The sequence below is a fragment of the Silurus aristotelis genome (assembly GCF_946808225.1).
Source record: "Silurus aristotelis genome assembly, chromosome: 14".
Taxonomy (NCBI): Eukaryota; Metazoa; Chordata; class Actinopteri; order Siluriformes; family Siluridae; genus Silurus; species Silurus aristotelis.
In genome coordinates, this window is record NC_139587.1 from 992,045 (window position 1) to 1,004,544 (window position 12,500).

The 12,500-nt window shown below is 38.4% G+C and overlaps 2 protein-coding genes across 7 annotated transcripts in view; both read right to left on the minus strand.

Annotated features, from left to right (window-relative positions):
• Positions 1-12,500, minus strand: part of lrit3a (info leucine-rich repeat, immunoglobulin-like and transmembrane domains 3a) — an 89,166-nt gene that overhangs the window by 53,514 nt on the left and 23,152 nt on the right. The gene's annotated exons all lie outside the window — the stretch shown is intronic.
• The window catches only part of gria2b (glutamate receptor, ionotropic, AMPA 2b), a 42,545-nt gene that overhangs the window by 10,518 nt on the left and 19,527 nt on the right, over positions 1-12,500 (minus strand). For all 6 annotated transcript variants that reach the window (XR_014536518.1, XR_014536519.1, XM_083559784.1 and 3 more), the window contains exons 4-12: positions 9,357-9,553; positions 8,495-8,548; positions 7,121-7,279; positions 6,839-7,006; positions 6,639-6,743; positions 5,163-5,270; positions 4,384-4,590; positions 3,689-4,056; positions 923-1,121 (exon numbers count right to left, since the gene is read on the minus strand). Coding sequence is in view for 4 of the 6 variants with exons in the window: in XM_083559784.1 (XP_083415910.1) it covers positions 923-1,121; positions 3,689-4,056; positions 4,384-4,590; positions 5,163-5,270; positions 6,639-6,743; positions 6,839-7,006; positions 7,121-7,279; positions 8,495-8,548; positions 9,357-9,553 (1,565 nt within the window). In the remaining 2 variants the exon portion in view is untranslated. The remainder of the gene's footprint in view (positions 1-922; positions 1,122-3,688; positions 4,057-4,383; positions 4,591-5,162; positions 5,271-6,638; positions 6,744-6,838; positions 7,007-7,120; positions 7,280-8,494; positions 8,549-9,356; positions 9,554-12,500) is intronic.

Below are 12,500 nucleotides of genomic sequence, written 5' to 3' on the forward strand. Positions count from 1 at the left end.
TAACACACAATTTGAGACAATGTCTGTTGTGAAAAGCGCTATACAAATAAACTTGACTTGACTTGACACACACACACACACACACACACACACACACACACACACACACACACTATGTTACCCTTTATGCTAATTACACACACACACACACACACACACACACACACTATGTTACCCTTCATGCTAATTGCACACACACACACACACACACACACACACACACACACACACACACACACACACACACACACACTATGTTACCCTTCATGCTAATTACACACACACACACACACACACACACACACACACACACACACACACACACACACACTATGTTACCCTTCATGCTAATTACACACACACACACACACACACACACACACACACACACACACACACACACACACTATGTTACCCTTCATGCTAATTGCACACACACACACACACACACACACACACACACACACACACACACACACACACACTTCTGATCCTAATCACAGTATGTAATGACTCTGATTCCTCTCGCTCTGTGTGACGCAGACAGTCTGGTTTAAACCAGTCGTTACCGAGGCTCATATTTATCGTGGCCTTTCTGCTTTTCAGATATTTGCTCTTTGTCTCGTTCAGTGTGTCCTGTTTGTCCATCTGCTGACCATCACCAGCTGTCTGACCGTCACCAAGCTGTTCTTTTTTTTTTCTTGGGAGGAAAAAATCTAAACCTTTACCTGAAAGTGTTGGTTCACACCATCCAAAGTTTCTCTTCTCGCTTTGTTCTGTTCTAAATCTCCAGAATTGCGTGTACAGAATCTCAAATAAATTCAAAAGATTTCTCTCAACAGATGCCTCAGGAGCAAAAATCGTTTATAATACTTTAATGGAGCTCCACAAGCTTCTTGCTGGAACGCTTAAATCGACGTACCATGAAAAACTCTTTGGTGGACCCGGAGTCCAGCGTCCCGTAAGCGATCTCGGTTTGCTTGGCCAGATCCTCTGCGCTCTCGATGGGCGACACCATCCTCTCCACGGTGAGAAACGCAGCCAGGTTGGCCGTGTACGAGGAGATGATGATGAGAGTGAAGAACCACCACACGCCGCCCACGATCCGGCCCGAGAGAGACCTGAGAGAGGATTTACATCCTGTTAGATCTTCATCTAGTTCTTATAGATTATTTCTACTGTGAGAAACACTAACAACACCAACAAGCAACATCTACCTGAACAGCGATTCTCTTCCTAGAAGAACTGAGTGGTGAAGTGAAGCTCGTGCTGCAGTTCTTGTATAACGATTGTATAATAATTTGGTGTGGAACTTTTGACCTAAAAATAAATAATATTTTCAATTTCTCTCTTTTTGTGATTGGTCGGAAGTGATTGATTTAGTTTTTGGGTTTTTTTATAACGTAGTGTTTGTAAATAGTAAAAATAAAATGTGAATAAATCAGATAAAGATGTTTATATCATGTGTCTGTTAGAGTTTCTCTGGTGTCAGGACAAAGCATTTTACACTTCTCCATGTTGAGGTGCGTTAAAAACTCTCTATTTAACTTTTATTATTAATTAACATTATGCTAATGAATGTAAAAATTCATATTTCCATAATAACGATCAGAATTTTATGTTCTGTTTATAAACTCACCTACACTGTATTGGCAAAAGTATTAGGACACCTGACAGCCATATAACGGCTCTTCAATTCACACAGGCTTTATGGGCAAAAGTATTAGAACACCTGGATTTCCCAGCTACATGTGGTTTTCCACCAAACTGTTACCAAAAGGTTGAAGCCACACAATTGTATTGGACGTCTTTAGATGAAGTAGCATTGAATTTCGTGGAATTTATTTTGCTATAGAGCTCCAACATTATTGAACACCTCTGGGATAGACGTGAACGCTGACTGAACCCCAGGAACCTCCTCACCTCCTCACCTACATCACTTTACTAACACCTTTCTTGTGGCTGAATGAATCTCCACAAACATCTAGTGCAACATCTTCCCAGAGCTCATTATAACAATAAATAGGAAATAAATGTGGAATGTGGAATGGGATGTTTAAAATTCTTATTCTCAGGTGTCCACAAACCTTTAGAGTATAAACCCTATAGTGCAAATACTCAACTCTTCTATTCAGTAAAGCTTCTGGCCAGGTCAGACCAATGCCCTGTGGGTAATCTGCTTCAGATGTCTATAGTGATGTCATCTTCATCCTTTATCTTTGCTCCTTCATACCACATGCTTATTCATTTAAATTGATTCAGGATGGAATTGGATGCTGTAAAGACCAACGTGGTGTAAAATCTGACTTTGAAAGTATGATGAGGCTTTAAAGCGAATTTATTATAATATTAATAATAATAATAACAGTGAGGTTTGGGAATGTAGATGCTCTTGTATAACTTTCCCTTTACAAAAGAATAAATTATGTAACTTTTAATATCTACCTTTTTTTTTATAAATGCTGTTTGACTAATAAAGAGCTCTGTGGCATGAAAAGCGTTTATGCTAGTACGCTCTGGGTCTCAGAAGTTCCTGCTACAGATCTTTTCTACCCATTTATGATCATTAGCAGGATTTAAATATGTAAGAAATTTTGGTCTAAAAATAAATCAGATGCTTATTCCTGACTCGGTTATCTATCTTATAAACCAGCTAGTCATCGATCTGTTAGCAAACTGGAGCCAAACACAAAAACAAGGTGGTATCAAAATAGTTTCGAGACTAGTTTTCTAATACGCCAACAGCACGAGGCTGCACGCACAGTCACAGGAAGCACCGACCTTCTGAAGTCAGTTTGCTAAGATAATGTCGAAACGTAGATAAATAAAGTACTTTCTTTTAAACAGAACGAATCTTGAAACTTTTTAATACCACCTCATATGTGACATTGAATGGATAGGATAATTCTGGATTCTGATTGGTCTAAATTGGTTTGATTGGTTGTTATGCAGATCATGGTTATATTACTGTGTTTTATTTCTGTAGCAACTGCTCATTTACAGGGACTTGGAACATAAAGATTTATGAAATCTTCAATGTCAAGGCTTCGTACAGTCGGAGGTAAAGCTGTAGCTTCCAGTGGTATTTTCTCTCTTAGTAACTATAAGAGAGATATTTAGGAGAAAATGGTGAGGGAATGAGAGGTGGTAGATCAGAGTCTAAGGCAATGAACTCTGGATCAGAAGGCACCACCTTCCCAGCACCACCAAGCCGAATAAGACCCACCAGTGATCAGTTGTAAGTCAGGTTTCTACTAAATGCCATAAATGTAAATAAGAGTTTATAGCTGTTGTAACATAAGCGACAACAGGAACTGATGTTTTGGCAAATTTCTTGTATAAAAGGAATAAAACACTTTTGGAACGCAGAGTTAAAACGAAAAAATCATCAGCATTGTTTCAGCTAATTAGCAATTGTTTTACTATTAATTACATTTACTGTATAATTTCTTTATATTTGTGCTGCACATGGCCCCTCCCCCAATCAGCTATTGGTTGTCCTTTGTCGAGTGTCAGTGTAATGCTGCAGGATTTCCTTTAGTTTGCGTTCCCTTGGTTTCCTCGTCCACTTGTTTTTAACCTTACAGCTTAATTCATGCCCTGATTTCATCATGCAATTAATAAAAGCCTGCACATTTATATCACATCCATCTGAACGAAAACAGAATGCAACCAATCAGGGACCAACCTCGGCGAAATGTCGCATCCTTGCCTCATAAAGGCCCCGAGTGAGAACCAGAGGCTGTTAAATATCCCAAACTCATTGGTAGACTCGCTGGTCTGGATCTGCCCATCCTCGTATTCCTCCGTGTGCCATTCGTACGGGCTGAAACGGCTGACCAGGAAGAGCACAACGCTCACGCCAATGTAGGCGAACACGATACACATCCAGATCTCGTAGGCCAGAGGGTCCAGGAAGGAAAATACACCTGGCTTGGACTTCTGTGGCTTTTTGATCATGATGGAGATGCCGAGGCTCATGAAGGGCTTAGAGAAGTCGATCACTTCCTCCCTGACCAGCGTGATGGTCAACGGCGCTACGGCGATATCGGCTTTCTGTGGAGGAAGAGTGTAAAAGAAAAGGGGTTTTAAAACTAGAGGCGATGTTTTATCATCGCACAGTCACTGAAACTCATACAAGAAACTCAAATTATTAACAATGATTAATGATGATTAGTAGTAGTTCATGATAAATAAATAGTAGTGAAACTTCTCCATGTCTTCCCTTTCAGGTTTTTGAACATTTCGCAAAAACACAAAAAGGAAATGTTCTTCTGATGAACAATTGGAATGACTTCATTACTTTGTCAGTTATTCCACACTCTCAGTTATTAGGTTACAATCTAATCTAAAGTCATTAAATCATCATTATTTCCCACTCACCCCATAAACCAACTCTCCGACCATCCCGTTCCAAATCTTGGTCTCTGCGTCTCGAGCTCCATATTTACCGTCTCCTACTATTTTCAGACGATATTTAAAACCACAGTGTTTGGCGATTTCAGCTGCCAGGTCGACGCAGTAACCCTCGTACCGCTCGTTATCCAAAAACAGGTCTGCGTTCTTCTTCAGCATCACGTACGGCGCTTCCTGTAACGGAGCGAGCACTTTGACATGCCGTGCTCTACACTCACATAAGAACTGCTCTTTTACTGTTTATCAACAAAACCAATACCTATAGCAGTAAAAAAAAGAATAAAAGTGGGTGTGTCCTAAAACAATATTTACATCATGTTCAGAAAATAAGAAAAAGGTGGCCATTTAGATTTTTGTATTATTTATATCCAGCATAAACAATTTAAACATTTTTAAATGGCCTAATGTTTTTTGCTCAAGGGGGCACAAACTTCTTCACTCGAGTGCACATATGTCTGATTCCAATTCTGAGATTTATTCATTTTAATAAATTAATAATAAATATTTTTCTCATGATTTTTACAATGTAGTTTGTGTTAGGGAATGTATAACTTCATTTGCATAAATGATGACATCACAACTATTGCTAAATAATAATGTGAACAGGGAAATGTTTACTATGAAATGCATGTCAAGTTTTTACTGATTGTTTCTTAAAGATTAAGGATTATTTCTCATTGTAATAGGGTTTAATAACTTTGAGACCCAACTAAAGCTTTGTTCATTAAAGTGCTGTAAGTTTTTACCAGGATGGTGGTTACTATCACAGTCTTGTTCTCCAGTCCCATCGTATCATTGGGGAAAAGATCCGATTTTGTGACAGCCATCTTGTCCATTTCATTCCAGTAACCAATCTGTAGATCAGATGGGCGAATAATGAGAAATTATTTTCTGAGTTTTTCTCACAATGAGCCTTCAACATTCTGTAGAAAACAGGTTCTGTGGAAAAAATGTTCCTCTTCAGTAATCTAAAGCTCTTATGACTGATTAAAATAAGGAACCTTCAAAAATCCTGTATTGCAGAAATCTAAAGTGTGTTTAATTGGTCACATGGATAAAAGGAACAGAAAGAACAATCAAGAACCTTTTAAGAGATGGTTTTATGTAAAACTCCTTTGGGATGCTAATAATCCTTAACTCTCAGAAGAACCTCTGAGGAACGCTTTGTGTAAGAGTTAATTATACTGGTCTATATTTTGCTTACACCTTTAAAGGTTTTGAATATTTAACCATAGAAAGTTCTTCAGTGGCTGAAAGAAGAGTTCTAGATAGAACAAACTTTCAGGTAGAACCATTCTAGAACCAAAAGACCCTTTCATGAACACTTTTTATTGAGGAATGTTGCTGATCTGAGCTACACCCCATTATCACTCTGTGGGAACACTGAAGGACTCTAACCAAGTGTTTCGGTTTTAGACAGGGTTTGAAATGAGAACACTGTAATCATTTTAAGAATTTAATGCCATTAATCATTCAAAGAATGACTGGAGAACATGATTTGGAGATATGGAGAATATGATTTTTTTTTGGTTTGACATTCAAAGGCTGGTGGTATCAAAAAGTTTGGAGATTCGCTCTGTTTACAAGAAAATTATTTTATTTATCTACAGTGTTCCTCTGGAACTTATCCTGGACATCTTGTTTTCAAAGCGTGTCAAGTACCTTCTGTAATTCTTGCCCGATCTCCGCAACAGTGTCAAAATGCTGACCTTTGAACTTCATCTTCGGGAAGATGGTGCAGGAGCCAAATCTGGCGAGTAGGGTGGGTGTGAAAGTGAGATCATGTGCATCATTTTCAGGGGTGTTAAAGGTCTTTATGATTTATCGTCGTCTTCTGGCGAAGTTCTTCCGCTCAAAACACCTCAAATGACTTGTTGCAGCGTCGCAGTTTGTCAAACATATGTCATCTCAAACGTCTCTGTGGCAGATTTGCAGAGTTTCACGCAGACAATAAAATTGCAGACAAGGTGACACACATGGTCAGAATAGCACTAGTGACACCATTGGTCTCCAAACTTTTTGATATTAAAGGTCCTACACTGTGTAGAAACCAGAAACGGAAGGTTGACCTTTTTAGAGAAGGTTTCAAGTGGAACCTCAAGAAGATGAGAACCCTTACAGAAACCTAACAGAAGGATTGAACCACAAACCCCACTCATAGTAAAAAAAGAAAACTTTGTGTAGATCATCATGTATAGAATAGATCTAGAATGGACTCATACCTTAACAGGGCCGTTGTTCTTCAGCTCCATGACATGGACGGTGTAATTCACTCTCCTGCCGTACTGATCGAACTGGATGGTTCCTGTCAGACCTTCGACACGTACCTGAGTACAAACAAAACATGAAATGAACAAAGATTTCACACCTTGAAACACGTTCCATCTCACTGGGTATAAACGTGTGTGTGTGTGTCGGCTACCTGTTTTAGCGCTCGTTCGATCTCTACACCCTGAGCCCACGGGACGGCCGGGTTCGCCAGGCAGTCTCCGTTATTCGCCCTGCGCGAGATGTCGATCCTCTGCTTGTGCAAGTAACGAAACGCTTCCGTCATCACCTGCACTGCGTCGTACGTCAGCGCTGAAGTGTACTGAGGAAAAACAGACAACACTGACCTCAATTCTGGGATATTAGCAATCACTACATTTCCCTTTTGGCTATTAACGAAGCTCTAACATCACATTTCTGAGATTGAATCTTTTACCCTGATCTTATTGTCAGCTCCTGGATATTCCTTTTCCTCCAGAGCTTCCCAGCGCTGGTCAAATTTAGACACTAGAGGATCTTCAAAGTCCACGATCTGGAATCCCGACACGTTTGCGCCACCGTACTGAATTTTGGAAAGGTCTCCATCCACAAAGCCCTAAAAGCAAACAGGGATTTTAAACAATCAAGTTACTTCACAAGCCTCGTGGCCTTCGACTAGTTATTATGCTAAATAAGTTACATAGTAAACAGGCTAATGCAGGGGTCCCCAAACTACGGCCCGCTGGCCGAATACTCCCGCCCCCACATTTGGAACGGCCCTCTGAACAATGCCAGAGACATATTTTAAAAATGTTATTGTAAATAAATGTTTTACTCATATCATATCTTTATCTTATAATAAAAGTTTAGCTTTTAAACTAAAATATCCCTTAGTTATTAATAAAGGTCAAAAGTCCAGATCGCTGGAACTGACGGATATCGGCAAAAATCCAAACCTATAGTTTTTCCGGCTTCCGGTCCGCTGTAGTTACGAGAGCGGCCTCTAGAGGCAAATCACATGCTGTTTGTTTTTACACCTGAGACTGCGTGATGCACGGAGAGCGCTATATTATAATTATTATTTATAATTTATGAATTATATAATTATGTTTATCAATGAATATATATTTATATTGAATTTCTTTAGCATATTTTCATGATTCAGTACTGTTTTTTTTTTTTTAGTTCAGTACTATTTTACATGGTTATTTTTTTTATTTATTTTTTATCCAGTATACATTTTTCAAACTATCAGTTGTTTAATCGGTTATCGGCGAGTACGATCCAACCTAACTATCGGTATCAGTTCAAATCCACTACCGGTCAACCTCTAGTCCTTAGTCCTTTTTATGTGTTTGATTCACCCAACAATCACATGCATATGCATGAGTAAGTAAATGTTATGATTTCACTAGCAATGTACATAAAACGTCATTATGACATTAATAATGCTCTTTCAATAGGTGATATATCTGTTAAAAAGTGACGCTTATTTATGTACAATGCAGAACAAAATAATCAACTAATCTACAATTAGGAGGAAAAAAAGCACATTTAAAATCATGATAAAATCTCCACAATAACACTGCTAGTGACTCCGCCCATGCGATATTCTGGTACAGACAGCCCCGCCCCATTAAAGAAAGGAAAAATGATGTAGCCCTCACGAAAAAAAGTTTGGAGACAGCTAGGCAAAGGTATTAGTTCATGTTAGCCAGTTGCCATAGCAACCTAGAAAGTGTTTGGCCACCTATTATATGGTATTGTGTCATTAGATGGTTAATGGTGATGTCACATGACCACAGTCGTGGATGATTTGTGTGTCACTCACCAGGTTGGCGATGATGTAGTGATATCCTTTAACGTGCCTCCCGATGGTAATGATCTGTCACATATATCACAGGAAAGGTTTATCTACTTAATTATAGAAACAACTTCAGATGAAAGAAATGGTACAGTCCAGAAACATACGGTACATGAACAATACAAAGCTGTGCTGAGGTTCACGTGTGTTACATGAAGTTTAACAGTGAGGAACAACGATTAGAATAAAGAACAGTGAGTAAAGGCGAGTGTAGTGAGATACGGTGAGTGGAGTGAGGAACACTGAGAAACGGTGTGTAGAGTGAGGAATGTTGAGGAACAGTGAATGTAGTGAGGAATGTTGAGGAACAGTGAGTGGAGTGAGGAATGTTGAGGAACAGTGAGTGAAGTGAGGAATGTTGAGGAACTGTAAGTGGAGTGAGGAATGTTGAAGAACAGTGAGTAGAGTGAGGAATGTTGAGGAACAGTGAGTGAAGTGAGGAATTTTGAAGAACAGTGAATGGAGTGAGGAATTTTGAGGAACAGTGAATGGAGTAAGGAATGTTAAGGAACAGTGAATGTAGTGAGGAGTGTTGAGGAATGGTGAATAGAATGAGGAATGTTGAGGAACAGTGAGTAGAGTGGGGAATGTTGAGGAACAGTGAGTGATGTGAGGAATTTTGAAGAACAGTGAATGGAGTGAGGAATTTTGAGGAACAGTGAATGGAGTAAGGAATGTTAAGGAACAGTGAATGTAGTGAGGAGTGTTTAGGAATGGTGAATGGAATGAGGAATGTTGAGGAACAGTGAGTAGAGTGGGGAATGTTGAGGAACAGTGAGTGATGTGAGGAATGTTGATCCCTACAGTGTAAGAGTTAAAGCTTCATCACCTGCTCCATGATGTCTTTGACCTTCTCCTGTTCACAGTCCAGGATGACTCTCCTCTCCTTCTTGTTCTCCAGGTCCTGGAACAGCGAGCGATACGCCTCGTCTTTCTTATCATCCTTCATGTTGCCTACGTTTATAGCCGTCACCTGCCACTTCCTCTCAGCCGCCGTGTCCAGAACCACCTGTAGAGTCGTCAGTCCTGAGGAAGACGTTTAGATATAAACTTACTGAGCTGTTTGTTTTATAAGAAGGAAAAAACGAGTGGAATTTATCAAATAAATGTCAGAAGTTCTGTATTGAATTTCCTGTTGATACACACGGATTCTGTCTCAAATTATTCCCTCTTTACTAAACAGTGCACTTCACTTTATTCCAAAATCCAAAATCCTGCTTTTTCCAGCCATGTGTGGTTCTTCTCCAAACTATCCAGACACTTTACCAACACACTTGTAGCTGAATGAATCTCCACAAAATCTAGTGGAACATCTTCCCAGAAGAGTGGAGTTCATAATTACAGCAAATAGAGACTAGGTGTGGAATAAGAAGTTCAAAAAGAATCTTATGCTCAGGAGTCTGCAAACTTGATCGTGTCAATGGATTTTTTTACATAAAAACTGTACACAATAAACATTTTATTAGAACATTGTAACATTACAATAAAGTGGTTGTAAAGATTGTAAAATGTGTTTCCTAATAAACACTACAGAAAAACACCTGATGCCTCACACAGTTTATGTTTATAAAATCTTTTTCTTTCTATATTCAGAATTTTTTTTCTGAATCGAAAATCTTTTATGTACCTCGTTTTATTTATTCGATTATTTGTATTTTTTATTTTAGTTATTTTTGCTTATTTAATTAGTCAAAACCTGATTTAAACATTTACATTTTATTACCTTTTTTTATTAAATTAATTATAATTTTGAGATTGAATTTCTTTTTAATTATTCCTTTTAAAAAATCTTTTGTTTTTTTTTCTAGTTTAAATAAATTTGCTGAGCTAAGAAAAAAAGAAGAAAAAAAAAAAAGAATGTGATTTAAAGCCATCTGTGAGTGAATTTTGATAGTTTCAGTTTTAGTATAAATTATATTTGGTCTCATTTTCTCGACAGGAAGTGAGCGTAATGTCTGACTCAGAGGCAGCGAGTCGTTCTAACGAGGATTTAATGCTGCGCTGGAGGAAATGCTGAGAGCTTCCTTTTTGTAAAGCAAATAAAACAGCCATTTAACACCAATCTGCCACAGGGGCCTTACACACACACACACACACACACACACACACACACACACACACACACACACACACACACACACGATTGGCCTGTCATGCTAAATCAGTTATCACAGTGTCTCACACATCCTTTCCACTAAAAAGACAATTTTGGCCCGTTATTTTCCGCGTCAAATCCATCATATTCCAGCGTTCGGGTGTCGCTGACATCTGGGAGTGTTTTAAATCTGTAAAACTTCTTCAATGAACTTCTTCCTTCCCAAAATATGGCTTTCAATCCAGAGATATTTTCAAGACCAAAATAAAGAGGAAATAACCGGAGAAAACGAAAGGTTTATTTATAGCAGTGAACAGTAAGAAAGTAAATGCATTTCATTATTGTGTTTGTCATTTTTTCACGTATTTGTACTTTACTGAAGTATTCGGGGTGATTTTTACTGTAACTTCACATTTCAAACTCAAATATTTGACTTTTTACTCGACTACATTTAGTGAAATCAGTCGTTCCTTCTTATTGACGAGGATAAAAACGTAACTGGTGAAACACGCAGCGAGTCACCAATCAGGATCGAGCGCACGCTCTGTTTTACACGTGTTCTGATCGGAGCTTAGTGAATCTACTGATCACCAACATACAGTTCAGCATCAGTTCAACATCAAGCAGAACATTTAGAGAGGAATAAATGATGAAGAAACTCCAGACTCGAACTCACCACCACACACGTGACCTCGTTTAAGCTTTTTTTTTTCAGTAGTTAAAAACAAGGTTTTGGGTTCATGATGATTGTAATAGAAATCAATCAGTGTTTGAGTCTTTAATATCATTCTATTAATAGATCAGTGTGCTGAGAGTCACATTCGAGTCTTTACACATAAACTGAGGTGATTAAGTGAAGAATCTTGTGATAAAAATGATCACAGGAACATTAGAGTTATAATAAATCACTACTTTGGAGACTTACGTACATTTGAAGGTAAAAACTTTCTAGTTTATGTATGTTTTCTAGTTTATTAATAATAATAATAATAATAATAATAATAATAATAATAATAATAATAATAATAATAATATTAGAAATAATAGTAATAATAATAAAATGCATTTGAAGTGAGAGGTGGAGACTAAACAAACTTGCGGTCTGCCACTTGATACGATCATGAGGGAGATAGATAGATAGATAGATAGATAGATAGATAGATAGATAGATAGATAGATAGATAGATAGATAGATAGATAGATAGATAGATAGATAGATAGATAGATAGATAGATAGATAGATAGAGAGAGAGAGAGAGAGAGAGAGAGAGAGAGAGAGAGAAACATATTGCCTATAAATACACAATTACTCCATATAATGGTGACGATAAAAGCAATCCGAGCCCATCTGAGAACTCTATTTGATCCTGAAAGCTGTTGAAGAGCCACACAAAGACCTCGGACTTCTTCATCACATCTCATTTTTTATTTTATCGATTCCTCACTTTGTCTGATTTTCTCTGTCAGCTCGTTAATGAAGCCCAGCTCGAGTTCGCTAGCCGTTCGTCTCTGACTCCTCGTCCCGCGGTCTTTATGACCACTCATGCGTTACCTTCTATTGTCTGCTTGTGTATTGAAGGCACGCTGCTGGGCCTCAGAGCCTCGTCAGAGGTGTGAGGATGAATTAATTACCAAGCCCAATTAAGCAGAGGTCGTGGATTAGCATCAGAGCGCGTGACCGCGGCCATGTGTGTTCCTGGATAATTCAGAAATGACTGTGGGCGTAATTTACAAAAACCAACATGTTCATTAGGAGATAGTGGTAATGAAATTAATAACCTCCTCCAAGGAGAATGAACACAGGAGCGTTTTATACAAATTCACACAGTCCAACAGCTCAGAATCGAGCAGGCCCAGAAAACCAGGGTCTAATCTCTG